Source organism: Saccostrea cucullata, unplaced genomic scaffold (genome assembly GCF_032062105.1).
Source record: "Saccostrea cucullata isolate Sc308-1 unplaced genomic scaffold, CSIRO_AGI_Scuc_v1 ctg4070, whole genome shotgun sequence".
Lineage (NCBI taxonomy): Eukaryota > Metazoa > Mollusca > Bivalvia > Ostreida > Ostreidae > Saccostrea > Saccostrea cuccullata.
The window spans coordinates 60,250-77,400 of NW_026939890.1; the positions used below are offsets into that span (position 1 = coordinate 60,250).

The window sequence follows — 17,151 nt, forward strand, 5'->3', positions numbered from 1 at the left end:
CACACAGAGTTTTTCACCTGCTACCCCATAGAATCTTTCTCCTGCTACCACACAGAATCTTTCCCCTGTTACCCCACAGAATCTTTCTCCTGCTACCTAATAGAATTTTTCTACTGCTACCCCATAGAATCTTTCTTTTCCTACCCAACAGAATCTTTCTCCTGTTACCCCACAGAATCTTTCTTCTTCTACCCAACAGAATCTTTCTCCTGATACCCCATAGAATCTTTCTCCTACAGACCCACAGAATCTTTCTCCTACAGACCCATAGAATATGTACTACATAGTGCCACTGTACATTTTGATTAGACAGATATTTGGGATTTTTCCATTGCAATATATGGACATTGCCATTTGTTCAACAATATTACTTTATTCGCAACTCATACAATGCACACTTTTTGTTATCAAGATAAAAAAAAGATCATATTTAGATAATAATACTTAAAAGCCAAACACAGAAAGATGGAGTGAATGGGTTGCAGATCATTTTATAAAAGTACATTCTATGTGTATTATATACCATTAATTTGTTAATGTACCTTAATAGTGAACTTGCTCCTGTCGAATTGTTATGCCACTTGAACACACACTTACATGTATGACTATTTACTGGTTTGCTGAATGGCGTACTGCACGCTTTGACGTCTGGTTAGAACAATGTCTGTCTTGTCTTCATAAATTAAACATTTGAAGCATTTGTAGGATATCACAATCAACAGCATGAACAGTAGTCGACAGTCAGGCGGATTAATCTAAGTACTGTCGTCAGTCCTTTCAGTACTACTTTCTGTAATTGCCGTCTGTCTAACTCGTTCGCTGACCTTATTCTAAAGATGCTGGTTCCGTTTATATGTGGTCGAATAGTATCAACCTCTCAAATGCGCGTGAAATAAAATCCAAAACACTTAGTCAGGGTATTAAGCATATATTTATACTTATATTTTTCACCTCCTTTCTGACACTGCATGTCAATATGGTGGTATCCTTTGGATGTCTCTTGGTTACTTTACTTTTAGGTGAGATTTCTACCAACCTATCGGATAGAATACTTCCGGTTTGAGATGATAAAATTTATTTTTTTAATTAAGATTTTAAGAAGAGTATATAGGATGGTAATTTGTACACCAAAATTAATTATAGAATATATAAATATGTGTAGCAAATTTTTGAAATTAAAACATGTATCACAATTCAGGTAATTTGGTGTCTTCTGAAAAGTATGATTTCAAGGAGAAGTTAATAAACGTTATTCAAAATCCGCAATCCTGGCAAGCTTCCGAAAGAACATGCGACAGGAATTATGAAAAACTTGCTACCTTCAAGGACGAACAAGAAATGTTCGAAGTCGAACGAAAACTTCACGAATTCACCAACAGAAGCCTTGCTACTTTCTGGATCGGAGGACGAGAGACCAAATATCAATGGGTGTGGTCTCATGGTGAGTACTACTCTACTTTTATATGTCTCTAAATAAAAAAAAAAAGTTTCAGCAGTGGACTTAAATCATAGATTATGCCTGCATATGTCGAATGTATGTCAATGATCCTAAAATAAGAACATATATACAGTGTACTTGCTTATTCTGATTAAAAAAAACCTTGATAACCTTATATAATGATTTCATATGATAGTTATTTTAAGACTTTTTTGTTAAAATAATGCTTATGCTTTTTTGAACCATCAATCTATCTTCATTTTAATATTACATGTGTTTGGATCTTTTGAAAAAAAATTAATATCTTTTTTCTTTGGTGTAGAATTATATTAAGGCACAACAAGTGTTCATGTTGTATTTATACTTGTACGTAGATCAGAGACCCCAGATGGGTAGAATTACAGGCTGCTTCCAAGGGAACCTGACATTTGCAGTGTACACTAATCTTCACAATAACCACCCAGAACTGTGTACAGCTTTCTGTAAAATAGTGCTAAAACGACCATTCGCTGCGCTACAGGTACATGTACTAGCTTATAACATTTTCCCGTAATGCAAATTTTAAAAGAAGTTGCAACTTACCCTTCAAATTTTGCAACATACTCTATATAATACCTTATAACATGTTACATATTTAAAGGTATTCATTGAAAGTTGTGAATATAGTGAATTGTGTTTTACCAATTAACAAAACATCCATTTTTCAGGATCTTAAATGTTACTGTCTTTATGATACGACAAGTCTTCAGGAGACCCAGATCTATGAATGTAACAGGGCATGCGCGGGAAATCCCGGAGAGTTTTGTGGCGGTCAAAATCGTTCCTCCGTCTTTCCAACTTGGGGTTTGTCAATAACACCATTTCTTTTGAAATTTCCGTCCAGGTTGATCATCAAGTTTCTTTAACAAAGCTTTTACATGTAAAACTAGATTCTGTGGAATGGGGTCTACACGAGCCAACTACACATAAATATGGGAAGGACTGTGCCTTATTAATGTCCTCAAAGGATGAATATGTTTGGTCCACAGAGTTCTGTAGCCAACATCACCAATTTATCTGCTACGTTAGTAAGTATACTAAAAAAGTTTTGTTTTCATTGTAACATTCATCTTCTAAAAATGTGATTACCAATTAAGTCATTAACATTGTAAAATACTCGATGTGTTGTAACAGTAATCACAAACTCTGAATGTTCTAATATACCGATTAAAATTTTTGCAAATTGAATTTTCTCTCTAAAATTAAAGATAACTTCCTTGACAAATCTTTATGAAATGCCAATAATTTTATGTAATTGGGATATTGCAACCCAGATGTTCCACATGCTTTTGTAGAAGAGAGCGCGATGTGTGAATGGTTGAAACAACCAACCCCTTGTTTGTATGTCGTGTCTGAGAAAACAGATTGGTACACTGCCAGCTACAAGTGTAATCAGATGCATGGGTACCTAGTGGACCGCGACGCCATTTTCCATCATAATCTGAATCTCTCAAATGTTTATTATTGGACTGGATTGACAAGGAAGCGACAGATCTGGACTGACGGTGAGTTAATTTTGATAAGACCTATCGACAAAGCAATAACCCGTTCATACGGTAAGCAGGAAGAGAGAGAGTGTTAAAGAAGAGCTCATTTTATTGCTGGAAATTGTCATAAATTTAGCGTAAAAAACGAGATACTGGGGGCAAATGAAGTTAATTATTCTTGAAAATTAACGCAAAATTGATCCTCTCTTCGTGGAGGTCAATCGTTCGAGAGCCCATCGATTTGGGGATCAAGATGCAATGCAGCATGTAACTCAGTAAACAGTTTTAAAATCCAGGAAACTGTCAGATTGATGCAGCAAAGTTCTAAGTGTCAATACTGATAATATTATACATAAAAGCCCATTGTTCTCCTCCCACAGAAAAATTCCGGAAATGAGTTTGCACGGCCGTCAAATTGTCGTTACCTACATAGAAATTACCAAAAACTAAATAACTGTTTTATATGAAAAAGGGTGAAGATGACGAACAGTTATTGATGTCATAAAACTTCAAACAAAAACTAGATCTGAACAGGGCATTTAACTCGGACCCTAGAAATTCCAGAGATAAGATCAGTTAAGCATCCCCTGATGACCGATCATACCCCAAATAGACGGAACATTTCCTAGTCAAATAATACAAAAAAAGTCCTAACAATTGGTATGAAAGAATTGAATAAAAATACATGTACAACCCAGTGATATTTGATATTAACTTATAGGCCATTATAAAGGCATAAAAGTTACGCATTGCTGACTCAAAATGAGGTTGTTAAATCCCTGCAAGTTCAACCTATTTGTAAATAGCCTGCCTTGGTTTAAATTTTTTTCGTATTCGGAGCATGCTATTAAGTAACGAACAGGTTAGGAGGCATAAAACCATATTCAGGTGTAAGCTGAATATCAGTACATAAAGAAGGAAAATTGACCATGGAAAAGCTGGAGTAATCTCGTCTGTCATAAAAAAGTAGCTGTTAGTTGGCTTTTACTCGTCTGTAGTCAGGAAAAACACTTCCAAATGTGAAATAGATGTGGCAGCTTCTGTGTTGTCCTTAATTTGAAGTTCACCTAATATAAGGAGTCGACAAATGAGTGGAAATACCTGAGTTGTAGGGATTTAATATAAATTACATGAATGTATTGTCCTCTACAAAAATTTGAATTTTTCAATTAAAATTTGTAATTTTAATTGAAAAATTTAAAGTTTTGTAGAGGACAGTATGCAAAATCTGGTCGTTATGTCTCAAAAAAGTTATTAATGAGTTATTTGCATGTAAATCAAAGAACTGACATTTACAAAATGGGTTTTTTATATTCTTACCTGATATATTCCATGCCCCTCGAGGATCTGTAAAGAATTATAAGAAATTTCGCTAATTCATTTCGAAAATCTCATTGATCTCAAAAATCAATATTCGATTAAATTCTTATGAAAGCAAAACTATACTATGAAAATTACTCCGTATTTCACGTGTATTCTACTTGTTTAAAAATGCATTACTTGTAGTATTGAGAATAAAGAGCGCCAATACCAAGCCTTACCATTTATTTAAATGATTTCTTTTCTAACGAACCTGTTATAGAGATCTTCTTATTTTAGGTTCAACAATTGACTTGTCTTTGAGACGCCATATTCCATTTCTAAACATCCAGGAAAAGTTATGCATCGCTTTGCAATACAGAAAAGATGGAGGATGGGGTTTAACATCGACAAGCTGTAGCAGAAAATATCCATCACTCTGTCAGTCGGGTAATACATTAGTCATCTGGTAATTAATACAACACATATCTATAATTGCATCAGTCAGTTCCATTAAATAAAGGACTTGTCGACGTCATTTAGCTAACTAGTAGCTAACTAGTACAACTGACATCGCCAATTGCAGCAATACATTCAGTGTCTAGCACTGGTCGGTCGGGTATTGCATTTGACAATGTAATGACAAGAACCTAGCGCTATGTCAGTCTTGCGTTAGAAATAACAGTCTTTGTGTGACATTACCTATCCAAAAGAAAACTGTGATCGGTTGCCCAATTGATATAACATCAGATATCCAGCACGTTCGCAGTTGGAGTCTGCTCTTAAAACTGAATGACATGAACAACTGTCATCCTCGCTGTGCAGGGTTCCTGAACGATGGTGCAGTTCAGTATCGCATCATCGAGTTTTTTTGGTCGATGATCCTATGACGCAATGATTGGCTGACGATAGTGCGACAGAGCTGTGACGATGGTGCAATGGTACAATAAAGAAATGACGATGATGCGATGATACAATAAAGGAATGATGATAATGTAGTTGACAATAAAGACATGACAATGATGCGATGATACGATAGAGGGAGGACGATGATGCGATGGAGCAATAAAGAGGTGACGATGATGCAATGGTACAATCAAGGGAGGGCTATGATGCGATGGCTTAATTAAGTGATGGCGATGATGCATTGGTACATTAAAAAGATGACGATGATGCGATACAATTGACGGAGGACGATGATTGGATAGTAAAAAAGAGAGGACGATGATACGATGGTTAACTAAAGAAATTACGATAATGTGATGTTAAAACAAAGAGAAAACGATGGTAAAATGAAGAGATGACGATGATTTGATGGTACAATAAAAGGGTGTCGATAGTGTGATAGTACAATAAAGATACGACGAAGATGCAATTGAACAATTAAGGGAGGACGATGGTATCATAAAGAGATTACGATTGTGCGATGGTACAATAAAGAAATGATGATGATGCAATTGTACAATAAAGAGATTAAAGAGACGACGATGATGTGATGGTACAATAAAGAGATGACGGTGATGCAATGGTACAATAAACAGATTACGATGACGCGATGGTACAATAAAGAGATTAAAGAGATGACGATGATGCAATGGTACAATACAATAATGAGATGACAATTATGCGAAGATCCAATTAAGAGATGACGATGATGCAATGGTAAAATAAAGAGATGAAGATGATGCGACGGTAATATTAAGAGATGACAATGATGCGATGGTACAATAAAGATATCTCGATGATGCGATTGAACAATCAAGAAATGACATTATACATTGCCTGCAAGAGCAAAAAAGCAACTTGATAGCAAATGACACGATGGCATTGTTATGATGGAAAGTTATTGCACCATCGACTATTAGTCTTGATGTTGTGATAATAATAGGTGGCCCTATTTGGATTACACATCTTAGAGATCGACTGGCCATCAAATATCTATTGATATGATTATTTGAACAAAATTACGTTAAATACCTTGTTTTTTTTTTAAATCTGGTTATTGCGTTTATTATTAGAAACAAATGCATGGAACAAAAATTATTTGTGCTTCATAGGTGTTAAGATCCTTAATAGATTAATTTGTGACTTCCACATCAAGTGATAGATGCTGAGCCAGATATGTACTGTGAAAGCGAAATACAAATACAGTCTACTTTTTTTCAGGACTAAGGTATGCATCGGAAGATATACAAGTAAATGGTCCACCACATTTTCATAATAATACTCACACTCCGACAGATACCACTCAGACTACCCACGTGACTTCAATTAAAGGCGAATCTCCCTACATGGAGACAAAGTGTAAGAAACTTCTACATCATCTTAAGATTTGGTATAGATGACTACACATTCTAACTCTCGTCACCATCAAAATGGTAATTATGCAAAGCCCATAACTTTACTATATGTCTATTATTTTTGTTTTGGTATACAGTGATGTACTGGGTGTTTGTTCCAGCTGGAGCGGTAATTCTGCTATTTTTATCCATGGTGCTGGTTGGTTTTTATATCAAACGATCAAGGTGAGTACATTTAAGCATTGAATAAATATTTTTGGCTGTCTTCGGTCCTGTAACACACCTGGCCGTGCCGACAAATTGAATACCGCGCGTTAGACGTATATCAGTGACGTCAGATGATGCATAAATGCAACAAACATTGTTATTAAAATGCTGACTGTTAATTATTTAAACGCACATATGTAGTATTTTACGAAAATTCATGCTTAAACAGCGACCTGCAAGTTTTTAATTCAAAATATTGATGCTAAAATTGTTTGCATACAGTTATTTTGGTTCCCAGGTTATAGAAAATTCATATAGTTCCTAATGTGTATTTTCGCGCGGCAACACATCTTTATTTTCTGTGTGTTATAAGAAATTTGAATGTCGTGGATTCCTAATGATAATTTACATCCTTAAGGAAAAATACACGGAATGTCATATAAAAAAGCGTTTTATATTTTTAAAATATTTTCATAAAAAGTATGTAATTAGTTTGAAAGATTGTTGTACACATTAATCTAAAGTTCCTCAGAATAATATAACTGTTTTCAAATAATATTTGTCTATTTTCTCCTTCTTGTGTCAATTGTATAAATTTGCAGTTTATATATTTCATAAAATTATATCAATCAGTGATCGTTTATGGCGTAATCGATAAGGCATTCATCTGTGAGTTAAGTTTTCATAAAGTTATGTGCATAGAAGAATTTTATTCAGTAAATAAACGTGACTTATTTCGGCATAGTATGCTTACCCGCTATATAAATTGATTTTACTATGAAAGATTTTCAAAGTATGGGTTATATAAAGGATTGACAGGAAGAAATAATTCATAATGTTTGTATATTTTTAAAATATTTTCATAAAAAGTAATGATGGGGCTCTTTTACTTGAATGCCGCATGAGTAGCCGGTATTACAACTCAGGATTTCTGTGTATTCAGTTTATCGCAGGTTATAGGTTGCAGGTTCCAATTTTACAAAGAAAGTATACGATTTTACGCTTTGAGTATTCATCTGTAAAGCATTTTATTATGGAAAAGCTGTAAAATATCTTTAAAGTTATATTTCATAAAATATGATGTTATTTTATCCCTAAACGGACATAATTTTCTGCTCTTCATTACCGAAATCTTATATGAAATTGATTTTGGTTGAAAGATTTTCAAAGTATAATGTATAAAGGATTTACCAAGAGAAAGGTTATAGCATACATGATAAAGAAAATTTGAATAATCATTGTGTCGGCAGGATTGGCTTCAATAGTCTTATTTATGCATATAATCCTCATAATTTTTTAATCATTTGGAATAAAATAACTCAACTGTGCTGTTTTGGAAAATTGATTTTATTGATAAAAACAAAAGGATCATCGAATCTGGGGCTATTAGCGATAGAATACGTAAAGCTAACTGACAAAATTTTCATCTTTATCATAAAACACTGTTTTCATTTCAGACAAGCCACAATAACAGAAGGAAGTGTCGTTACCAAGACAACAGAAGAAAAAGTCGTTGAACCATTTTATTACATACTTGAAAAGCGTAATCAACAACCAAAAAGTGGGATATACAATAACATATTTCTTGAAAATCATTGTATTTTAAACTATAATCAACTTAATTTCGAGGGGACGCTAAAACAGCTGGTTCAAGACAGTACAAAAGTACTTACAGCAGATGAGAAGAGTATACATGAAAATGACTATGACACAATGAGCTGTAAACTACACCAATACGAAAAATTATCGCACGGGAAGATGCAAATATACTGTGTTCAAGGGTTGTACGAAACTATCACGTAAAGTCATTAAAATATTAAAATAACTTTTAACAACTAAATATGCTAATTATAAAATAATCTTGAAAACGTTATTGCATGTCATTAGTTTTACTAGTTGCCCTTTGGTATCAATCTTGATGCTAAGAATAGACCACCAAAACGGCTATCTACTCAAAAGCTATTCAATAACCAAAATACGAGGCATGTATGAGGTAGTTTTGGACATTGGGTAGGTGTGTGTTAGGACTGTCCAATCAGATTGCAGATCGTCAGATATAATTCGTCCCGCACGGTGTCGAGCGTGTGAATATCATCCACGACAAACACGTGAGTGTGGTCAGGAACTGTCGCCATCTTGTTTAGCTCAGGAATGTCCACGCTTCCAAAACCTTAAGTAAAAATACATGTATAGGCATAGATTGATTTCCTTTGTCTGTTTTACGACCAATATTCGTTAACATTGGCTATAATGAATTTGTCTTTCATTTGCCAGTCTATTATAGATAAATTGGATAAAATATTCAGATAACAATATTGGTACTCCCTATAAAACTACTTCGACATATCCTTAAGGAAGTATATCAGTGTTTCAGATTTTTCTGAGAATTTCGGTTGTAGTTGAATTTGTCTAATATACATGTACATGTTATTATAAGAACATATTACTACATGTATAAATCTGATTTTAAAAAAAATTCGGGTTATTATATTTTATATTAATATATATATTATGTCTTGATAAAAATATTGTTAATAAAAATGATGAAATCTTGACGTTTGAGGCAATGTGATATATGTAATGTAGTATAACATACCAATAGAGAATATTTCTATTCCTCTGAGTTTGACCAGCTTTAGGACGTCGTCTAGTTTATATGGATTCGTGGACTGCCCATCTGTCATAATCACACCTGTAATAATTCTCATTTAAAAAATTGATGTTCCAAAAAAAAAAAATTAAAAAATTCTGTACTATATCCGATATCTAGGAGTGCTTTATTACTTTATTTCCTTATACTTTTTATTTCAGCAAGATTTTGTCAGAGGTTCATTTCAGTTTAATCCCCATTCAATACATGTATTCGAAATTTTGAGTGGTCTTCATAAAACATTTCTCATTGAAAAAGTTTATCGGCATATGCATATACTTTAAATTTTATAGAGACGGGTTGCAATCGATAGAACATTTCAAATGGACTGACAGTTTAAGCTTCGTGTTTCCTCTGCTAATTCATATAAAACTTTGCTTTAACGCTGATAAATATTCAAAAGAAATGTAACTTATGAAGTAATGCCTCTTCAGGCTACCTTGCATAGCAAATTAAAAATAAAGAAGATGGGGGGATAAGGCGGGCAGAATGCCTATAGCGCAACAGATAAGAAGTGAAAAATTTATTCTCAATTATATCCAAATAACTTACAAAAATCTCACAAAGACTGAAAATATTTGCCTATGAAAAAGCATACACAGACTTAAAAGAACAAAAACGATTATTTTTTCATACTTTAACAAAATGTTTCAATATGAGTGGGTCTTCACTCCATTTTTTGAAAGATAATCCTAAAAGTTTGCGATAAAATAAATATTTTTTGGTTTACAAAAAAAAAATGGAGCGAAGACCCACTATACCTTAAAAGTACGCTTTTATGACAAAACATGCGCATCTTTCCGAGAAATACTTCAAGTCCATTAAGTCAAGGGTCATATCACAAACATGATTTAAATGCCCCTACACATCATGAGCCGTATAGCATAGTGGTTAGCGCGTTAGTCTCAAAGCAATCTGATGCAAAGGTATTTTGTTACTGGGGTTCGAATCCCACGTATACCATCGAATATTTTTATAAACGAAATTTTTAAAGATATTTATTTTCTCTCCGAAAATGTTTTTTTTTCCTCGTATTTTCATAAATTTCAATAATGATATGCAATTTATATACTCAATTTATATATCAAATGTGATTTCTTGAAATCTGACGCTATAGGCATTCTGCCCGCCTTATCCCCCATCTTCTTTCTTTTACTGCAAACATTTAAAAATATAATGATTATTCATTTATTCCAATGAGAGTTGTCTCTCTTAGCAGATGGGTTAATGAACCTTAACCTTAATGAAAGTTACATGTAGGAAATGGTACAGGTGTAACGTATATAAATCGGTCATTGCATTCATTTTACCAGTACCATTAAGTAAGAATTCACTGCACACTTTTTACCCCGAGAAAACTTATAGTTGAAGTGGATCACTTAGAAAGTATGTGCACTTGAAAAAGAATTTACGCTCTTAAAAATATTTAAACGAAGGAATCTAAACATATCGTCAACGTCAAACAAGGATACATTTACAGACCTTAAAGAATTAAGTTTTAATTTTTTGTTTAAAGTTTTTGTAAGGAAACTCTTGGTAACTGCATCATAAAATCCAACATCTTTCTAGTTATACGAAAATATAGAAATAGAAAGGTATTTTCGCAAAGGCAAATATTGCAATATATTCCTAACTCAGACAAATTGCTCTTATAAATAAGTACATGTATTGATTTTTAATGAAATATACCGTAATGAATTCAGAAATAAAACATAGCATCTAAGTGCATTTTTTTTTACACAAAACTCGTGAGCGGACGATTTCATTTCTGATATTAAAAAAAATCCCAATCTTACAAAAAAGTGAATGGTACAAGTTATATAGTTATCCATTTCTGCATCATATAATATTTAAATATTTATCATTACACATGTAAGAGAATGTTGCTCCGCTCACTATACGCATTATATTATCAATATTTCTTTAGTATGGTGACTACAAGGCTCTTACCCACACGAGGTACCGTAAGGGGGCGTGGGGAGGCAGAAAATCCCTGATTTAGTAAAATTTCAAACGCCTTATGAGTATACGTATTTCCAAGTGAGAATTTGATATTAAGCAGTGCGTCTTGTAAGCTCCTTTTGTCGTTGTGAGCAGAGAGTCCAAATTCTAGCTGGGCGTCCGTGCTGAAGGATATAACGCCCACCCTCACATCCTGGGCACCCTGTCCAATGTTAAACCCCTCCACGAATCTGGCAATAAAGGAGAGCTCCTTGTCGAAGTTTGCCACGCTTCCGAGACTGGAGGATTTGTCCACAATGAAGAAGATGTCGGCAGGCTTGTTGTTACATCCTACAAGAAAAATATGATAAAGTTAATGTTTACCAAAACTCCACATTTTATCATTGTCAGTTTATTAAAAAAATAAATAATTTTCAATCGAATAGGAATACTAGCACTAAAACAGAATAGTACAAATAAATGGGTGTAATCAAACTAGCTTAGCTAATTAATTAAATTAAACTTTTACAGTATAAAGTCCTCTTTATAAAAAATTTCAGCAGTATATAAATTTACTGATTTAATCCACAGGGGCCTGTAACTTACTGTATTTGATTTTACGTAATCACTATATGTACACAAAAAGAGTCCTTTTTTGTATATACATGTATATAGTGATTACGTAAAATCAAAAACAGTATGTTACCGGCCCCTGTGATTTAATCTGATTGAAAATTATTTTGTTTCATTAACTTAATCCTGACTTCCTATCAATTACTAGGGTTTTAATTTTGCAAATATTTAGGACATACACCCTGTTTTACAAACATGTCTGTTAATTTTATGAACATGCATCTTGAAAAATGCTTTAAAAAGTTTAGGACATTTAATGTATTTACAGATATCAAATTAAAAAAAATCCTATACAATATAGAGATTTGTAGGAGAAGAAAATGAGGTTTGAAATCGAAAAGATGATTTCTGTCATTATTTTGTTATGTTTGCAATTAGTTTCCTTTGTAAAATTGTCTTCCATACATTTAAAAACACAATTGTTATATATTAAATATTCAACATTTGTTTTCCTCTTGATATTCTGTACTTAGTGTGCTTAAATGTAAAAGAGCATCAATTGGCATACGTATACCAGTACAGTGCAATGCAACACAAAGTGAACGAGTATAAGAGTGCTCGCAATAAAATCGTGAACAAAGAAGTACACATGTACCTACGCCGTCTTAGAGGACCTAAAGGATTAGAAAAACAGTAAGATTATCACAAAATGCAGCTTTTAATGAATTCTTGTCAAAACGTTCTTGGCTACCAAAGCAAAAAATAGTTTCCAACAGAAATCATACTTTGACAAAATTCAGACTAACCCTAATAAACCCGTGATTGCTCTTCCAAACATTCAATACATGCATTAATTTGACATTTACTTGTATATGAAAACACTTTAATACTTATATAAATTAAATTTTTTTAGAATGATTACAAATACTAGTAAGTGGCAAACAGGACATACTTGCGCAGACTTTGTTAAGAAGTACGTGGAACAGTCTGGATTTCTCCAAGTCGTCGATGTCGTCCACGCGGTAGTAATTCCTGGCGCCACTCGATATCCCGATCATCTCCACGTGATCCACACGGTGTCCCACCCCAATACCGAACACCTCCACGCCGTGAAACTTCAAATCGTTAGCTTCCTGTCTCGTCAGGGACTTAGCCATCGGGAAAGTAAAGAGATCGTACCTACCTAAATGTGCAAATTCACCATTTATTTTAACATAAAGATGACTAAATCGGTAACTCTTGCAGAGACAGAGCTCGTGCAAGAAAGAAAATCAAACACGTTTAAAGTTGAAACAAAGGCAACATTTTGTGGATCTACATATGTTTTATCTCCTCGCAACGATGTTGGGAGAGGGGGGGGGGGGTTAGTAATGATAGCGTGTGTGTGGGTTACTTGGTCCTTTGTGCTAAACGGAAGTGAGGTAATTTGCATTGGAATCGATGTTGAATAGTGCTTTGTTTAATATAAATGCTTTTTTGCAAATGGATGCTCCGCTTAGCGTTGATCTTGCTGGTTCTTATTCATGATGTACGTATTAAAATATTCAATGTGGAATTGAAAATGTGAAATAAAATGAATGTTCAACAAATCAGATGTAGCCAGGATGTTAAGGTACTCTTGAAATATTCAGTATGTTTTTTAAATAGTTTACACATGTGCACAAATTCTCAGGCGTGATAGGTATATGCAATTTGTTCTTAAATATGAAACAAATGGAGGCTCCTCTTATACGGTAAATAAAGTCTTCCATATAAATAGTTTTTCAATGCAGATTTGAAAAGCATTCAATTTAAATGAACTTGGGGAATATATGCAATTTGTTCTTAAATATGAAACAAATGGAGGCTCCTCTTATACGGTAAATAAAGAAAGGTTTGGTTCCATGCTTATAGGTACCTGGGTTCGTCTCTCCGTCTGTCAGAATGACTGCAAGATTCTTCACGTTGTCTCTGTCGCCGGCCTGTCGAACAAACACTTCCTCTCTAGCTTGCTTCAGTGCCCTGTATATAGTGGTACACATTCCGTCCGTGTACGGGATACTCCTAATAGCCCTCAGTACCTCATCCTTCGTCTGATATCGGTTAAAGTCGAACTCCAGTTTGCTGCCAGCACTGAAGGTTATCACGGCTACTTTGGTTTTGTTCGGTCCTATCTCGTACCGCTCTAAGACCCGCTCAACGAAGTGGAGTTCCTTTTGGTAAGCTTGTAGACCCAGACTTCTGGAGGTGTCGATAAGGAATGCAATGTCGGCATCCTGAGAACAATCTGTTGTCAAGTATGTCAAAAAGGTGAGGGTTCATAAAATACTTCTAATTCAAATTAAAGACATAAAAATATAAGGCACAGACCGGAAGGTTATATGTACTAAATTAATTTGACCTGTATAATATTAAGTTTTTATAGTCTATTAATGCGTTTGCATTTACGAAGGTATGACTACATGTACATGTTTTATGTCTACAACTGTACCTGTACTCGAAGACTCGGCGAGGTTAAAGATCAGTTGTGAGTCTGTGTTACCTAGAATATAAATTAATCGTAATAAATGATTTCTTAATTTGACTGGTAATAAAGTTTTGATTTCAGTACATTCTACAACATTCAAGTATACATGAATAATGTTTTTATTTGGCTACCTTTATTATGCACTTGCATTCTTTTAAACAATGCAATTGATATTCTCGTTTCATCAACTTGTTTGTCAATAACTTAAACCTCGTTTCAGAAATTTTTCATACGTAGAGCAGGCTCTTATTTATCGAATCAACTGAGAGATCTTAACCCCATGCGCAGGTGATGAGAGTATATTGCTACATACGTAAGGGAAGTTGAAAAAAAGTAAGTAATAACGTTTATTAAAAAGTCTCGGTTGTTGTGTTACTATTAACGCATTTTCTGGTAAAATATCCAAATATGAAACAATATGTCAGACTTAAATCTTTAATTTCAACCTCACTGGGATATATCCTGTCAACATAAGAATAGAAATAGTACAATTCTCTGTTATCCTTGGACTTTCAATAAGGCGTTGCATTCACGACGTTACATACTTAGCGTTTTTATTGAAAAAGCAACTGTCAATGATTTCAAAATGCCTTAAAACTTTAATTTAATGTGGGGAATGGTTGCATACAGAGTTGAAAAGTAGGAAGTTTTGATGTTTTTAATTCTGGTAAAATTTGGTGTTTTCTTTTCCAAAAGTTCCTTGGTATTTTTAAGTACGCCTGTATCCACATCTGACCAAACGAGTAAACTTTTTTGATCGACATCGTGTATACCACGTATTGCAAGATACCAGCAAAATTATCAAGAATTTCTACTTGCTCCATCTTTCTTCATGGATAAGCAAACTATCTTTGCGAAAAATCTTTAAAATCAACACTTCAGAATTACGCCACTCTAAGTGTAAACTTTTCGGCTTAGTCCCCTCTCACCGTGTTTTGTTGGTATATCAGATAGTTAAACAAAAACCTGCTTCTGTCATTACCTTAATACACATTGCTACCATACATCTCGTTAGTGTAGCACAACAAAGTAACAATTTAAATTTGAGAGCCATTTAGTTTTGCTGTCCGGATCAGTAAGGAGTCAAGATTATTTTTGTATAATAATTTTAAGTACATTGAAGTTTACTAAAATCTTGCAGACCCATCGTTGGTTTGAAATACTAATTAGTGTGTTCATTATTCTGTAACTTTCAGAAGATAAACCATCAAAATGGAACTGTTTTCTTAATATGAAACACACAGGAACATTGTAAAACATTAATAAGCTTTTTTTGACAATTACGAATTATATTTTTAACGTTTTTCAAAATACATGATAATACATATATAATAAATATAAAAAACATGGTTTTGTTGCCCCCCCCCCCCACCCCACCAAATATAAATTTTCGACATCTAGTAAAGAAGTTCTTACTATATTTTATAGAAAACTATACCCATTCGTGTTCTGATGAAAATTATGCTTACTTTCTTACATGGACTTTTTTAAAACCCTTGTTAAGAATTGATATATAGGATGGGCGAAAAATTGAATGTTCATATTGCATATATTTTCCATGTGGCAAAATATTATCCTTTCCTTAAATTTTGTCAGTATTTATGTCCGGGGGTAGGTGGGGGTAATGGACTTATTGCTTGTATACCTTGTTTGTGGCGTTTCATGATTAAGAGATGTAATATTCTCGAATAAAATATGCTTTTAAAATTGCTTATACATGTAATTTCGTTTTTATCATGGTGTAAGCTGTAGTTTTAATGGATGCACATGTAAAAGCAAGAATTGCAATTTTTGCTGCCTCCACCTTAACAATGTGATGGCCTTCTCGTATTCGTTTTTCTTTATCATAATTTATATTAATATTTTTTTTTTTTGAAAAGTGCTAGTAGGCACATATAATCAAACAAACAGGTACGTTAAAATTTTTTTTTCAGTTTACAACAGAACGTTCAAATCTACACCCCCTCCCCTAATAAATAATTATTCAAAAATGCGAAAGTGTTAGTACATCATATACATAGACAAAAAAAAGCCTTACCTAGCCAAATGAGTATCTACAATAGAAAATGTGAAACAGATTTTCAAAAAATGCATAGAAAATTTCAAATTTAAAAGAACTTTTGCACTTTGCGAATTGGAACATGTATGCATCTAAAATTCTAAAAAATTGTTTTAAAAAAATGAAGCATTATATTACAGATATCTGTTTAAATTAGTTTTAAAAGAGAAAAAACTTAATTTGGTCAAAATAAATCAATGAATACATCTTCTACTTACCAAAGATAAAATGTTAATATATACATTATAGTTATCCATAATGGAAATCAAGGCAGTGTATGTTGATTATAGCTCGTTTGCGTATTTGAAACATTGTGATAACATCATGCCGAGCTATTACTTCATGGGACCCTATTTTTAAAAGACTCCAGATTATCTTAATTTGGCTTAAATTTGTACACTTGGTCTGTTATGACCACTTACACCGTTAAACGGATTGACGGAAAAATCCGGATAGAATGAAATTCTTCTATCAATGAAGCCGATATCGTTAGCGTGTACTGTTTACCTAACCCCAAAGCCTTGTCATTTTTGTTTAAATGTCTGAATTAATTGGATTTTAATATGATTAATTTCAGGTGGTCAGTATGAATGCTTTCAATTTTTGAAAAATCAAAGAAAAATATTTTACCACAAACTTTGGCAAGAGTGTG

General features: G+C 33.5%; 2 protein-coding genes across 2 annotated transcripts; one reads left to right on the forward strand and one right to left on the reverse strand.

Annotated features, from left to right (window-relative positions):
- Window positions 1-865: 865 nt before the first annotated feature.
- Window positions 866-8,595, forward strand: LOC134254226 (uncharacterized). The gene is made up of 10 exons (XM_062736777.1): window positions 866-1,019; window positions 1,199-1,441; window positions 1,813-1,958; window positions 2,146-2,281; window positions 2,368-2,505; window positions 2,773-2,982; window positions 4,564-4,713; window positions 6,430-6,567; window positions 6,701-6,788; window positions 8,228-8,595. The coding sequence occupies exons 1-10, from the start codon at window positions 977-979 to the stop codon at window positions 8,571-8,573; spliced, it is 1,638 nt and encodes a 545-aa protein (XP_062592761.1). The 5' UTR covers window positions 866-976; the 3' UTR covers window positions 8,574-8,595.
- Window positions 8,596-8,777: 182 nt separating this feature from the next.
- Window positions 8,778-17,051, reverse strand: LOC134254231 (collagen alpha-1(XII) chain-like). Its single transcript, XM_062736780.1, has 9 exons — window positions 16,718-17,051; window positions 16,479-16,494; window positions 14,405-14,455; window positions 13,832-14,200; window positions 12,887-13,117; window positions 12,594-12,608; window positions 11,371-11,712; window positions 9,367-9,462; window positions 8,778-8,940 (listed from the first exon to the last, which is right to left on the reverse strand). The coding sequence occupies exons 1-9, from the start codon at window positions 16,754-16,756 to the stop codon at window positions 8,792-8,794; spliced, it is 1,308 nt and encodes a 435-aa protein (XP_062592764.1). The 5' UTR covers window positions 16,757-17,051; the 3' UTR covers window positions 8,778-8,791.
- Between the last annotated feature and the right edge of the window lie 100 nt (window positions 17,052-17,151).